Below are 2,707 nucleotides of genomic sequence, written 5' to 3' on the forward strand. Positions count from 1 at the left end.
GAGATGGCGCCAGCGCGCGCCGGTCGCGGAGCGCCCCGTAGAGCCGCAGGGCGCCGCCGCGGGCCTTGCGGGCGACGTCGCCCGGCGACGACAGGCGCGCGTCGTCCGTGCCGCCGCTGCTCTCGCGCGTCTCGCCGTCGGAGCTCTGCGAGTTCGGCAGCGGCCGCCAGAGCGGCGCGCGGCGAGCGAGCTCCGCGTCGACGGCGGCCCGGCTCGCGGCGGCGCCGAAGGCGTCCGCCCCGGCCTCGAGGAAGTCGGCGACGGCCTTGGGCAGCTTCGACGCGACGGCCTCGTCGACGTCCGCCGCGAGGAGGCAGCCGCGCGCGTCCGGCGCCAGGACGGCCGCGACGAGGCCGCGCAGCGCCGGCTCCGTCCAGAGCCCCGCTCCCTCGACCCCGGCCTTCGCTCGCGCCGGCGCCGCCCGGAGCAGGGCCGCCATCAACGACGCGCCCATGCGCAGGCCCTCGCAGCGGCGCCGCTTCGCGCGCTCGGCCGCGCGCTCGTCGTCGTCGTCGTCGTCGTCCATGCGGTCGCCGGCGTACCGCGCGCGCGCGTCGTCGAAGGCCGCGGCGGCGAGGGCGAAGGCGTCGCAGCGGCCCTCGTCGGCCCAGTCCAAAATGCGCGCCGCGTCCAGCAGGCCCTGGTCCAGGAACGCGCGCAGCGCGTGCAGCGTCGCGACGGCGTCGCCGCGAAAGAGCGCGGAAGCCCCCAAAGCGTCGAGCCGCTCGTCGACGAAGGCGCGCAGGGTCGCGCCGGCGAAGCGGTTTTCGTCGGCGCCGGCGACGAGGGGCGCGATGGACGCGAGCGTGCGCCAGCAGCGCCGGCGGAACGTCGAGTCGCCGTGCGCGGCGCCCTCCGCAAAGACCCAGTCCGCGAGCTCTCCCAGGGACTCCGGCGCCGCCCGCAGGACGTCGTCCGGCGGCGGCGCGAGCAGCCCCGCCGCGTCCTTCTTGCGCGACACGTGGTCCGCGATGCGCAGCGCGAGGCGCTCCGCCGCGGCGCTCGCGGCCGCGGCCGCGGCCTTGTGCAGGCCGTCGTCGTCGCCGTCCGCGCCGCGCACCGCGAGGAGCGCGCCCTTGAGGAGCGCCAGCCCGAAGCGGCTCAGCAGCGGGTCGTGGGACCGCACGTGGCGGATGAGCTTGCAGAGCGCGCAGGCCGCGCCGAGGCGCCGTTTGGCCGAGTCGCGCTGCCCGACGTCGAACGCGACCTTGGTGAAGATGAACCCGACGGCGTCGAAGCCGCCGTCGGCGCGCGCCCGCTTCCGCGACGCGATATCCGCGAGCTCGCGTTCGTTCCGGTGCTTGATGGCGTACTTGACGTACTCCGCGAGCGCGGCGGCCGCCGTCGCGCGGAGGTTTCCCGCGTCGCCGCCGCCGCCCGCGAGCGGCTCGCCGTGGAGCGCCTTGAAGAGCGTCTGCACGAAGCGCTCGGCGACGCGCGTCGTCTCGGGCACCGTGCCCCGGCGCGCGTCGACGCCGCCGTACTCGGAGAGCTTGCGGCAGCACTGGAAGACGAGCTCGCGGAAGAGCGCGCGCGTGACGGCGTCGTCGTGCGCGGCGAGCTTGACGACGAATGGCCAGGCCGTCGCGTAGACCGTCGCGTCGAGGCCGTCGTCGGACCGCGCCGACGTCACCGTGCGGCCCAGCGCCGCGAGCACGACGCCGTGGAGCGCCTCCGCCGCGAGCACGCGCGTCTGCCGGGAGCCGCCGCTTTCCGCGAGGACGCCGAGGCGCGGCAAAATTTCCGAATCGAGGCGCAGCTCGAGGGCGCACGACTCCCGGGGCCCGTCGTCGACGCAGAGCGCCGGGAGGTCCAAGGTCAGCGCGCCCGCCTTTGGCTCGCGGTCGCCCGCGGCCGCGACGGCCGCGCTCGCGTCGCCCGCGAGCGCCTCCGCGTCGCCGCCGAGCGACGCGACGAACCTGAGCGCCGCGGCGGCGAGCTCGCGCGCGGCGCGCTCGCCGACGTGGGCGTCGCGGCGGCTCGCGGCCTCGGCGAGGCGCCGCGCGCGCGCGCGCGCCTTCAAAGACTGGTGCGCGTCCGCCACCACCAACGCGTCGTCGCTCGACCGCGCGGCCAGCGCGTAGTGGCCCAGCTCCGGCAGCACCGCCGCCAGCGCGCCGCTGTCGCGGAAGGCGTCGGCGCCGTCCGCGCGCCACGCCGCGAGCGCCGCGAGCGCGCGGCGCGCCGTCGGCGCGTGCGTGCGGCCGAGCCGGAGCGCGTGCGCCGCCGCGGGCGCGAGCGCGCCGAGCTGGAGCCGCCGCACGCAGGGCGGCGCGTCGAGGGCGACGGCGCAGGCCGTCGCCAGCAGCTCGTCGCGGAAGCCCGGCAGCCGCCGCGCGACGTCGCGCGCGAACGACCGGCAGAGCCGCAGCAGCGCGTCGTCGCGGTCCAGCGCGCCCGCGGCGGCGGCCGTCCGGCAGCCCAGGTTGCCCAACGCGTAGAGCGCCGACACGTGCTCGTAGTCGCGCGACAGCCGAAAGGCCGCGCCGACGACGCCGCGGCCCCAGCGCGCGAAGCGCTTCGCGTCGCTCTTTCCCACGAAGACCTCGAGGAACGCGGCCAGGTTCACGAGGAGCTCGTGGTCAAGGGGGTTCCGCGCCACGAGCGCGTGGCCCCGCGCGAAGCCCGCGTCGTCGTCGCCGCCGTCGTCGTCGTCGTCGCCCGCGTCGTCGCCGTAGTCGCGGACGTCGTAGCGCAGGTCCAGCTC

The 2,707-nt window shown here is 77.8% G+C and overlaps 1 protein-coding gene across 1 annotated transcript in view; it reads right to left on the reverse strand.

Moving 5' to 3' along the window:
• The window catches only part of AURANDRAFT_68528 (hypothetical protein), a gene marked incomplete at both ends in the record, with an annotated part of 12,351 nt that overhangs the window by 4,675 nt on the left and 4,969 nt on the right, over window positions 1-2,707 (reverse strand). The window contains one exon of the mRNA XM_009044226.1: window positions 77-2,704. Coding sequence (XP_009042474.1) covers window positions 77-2,704 — 2,628 coding nt within the window. The remainder of the gene's footprint in view (window positions 1-76; window positions 2,705-2,707) is intronic.

This window comes from Aureococcus anophagefferens (assembly GCF_000186865.1).
Source record: "Aureococcus anophagefferens unplaced genomic scaffold AURANscaffold_194, whole genome shotgun sequence".
Lineage (NCBI taxonomy): Eukaryota > Pelagophyceae > Pelagomonadales > Pelagomonadaceae > Aureococcus > Aureococcus anophagefferens.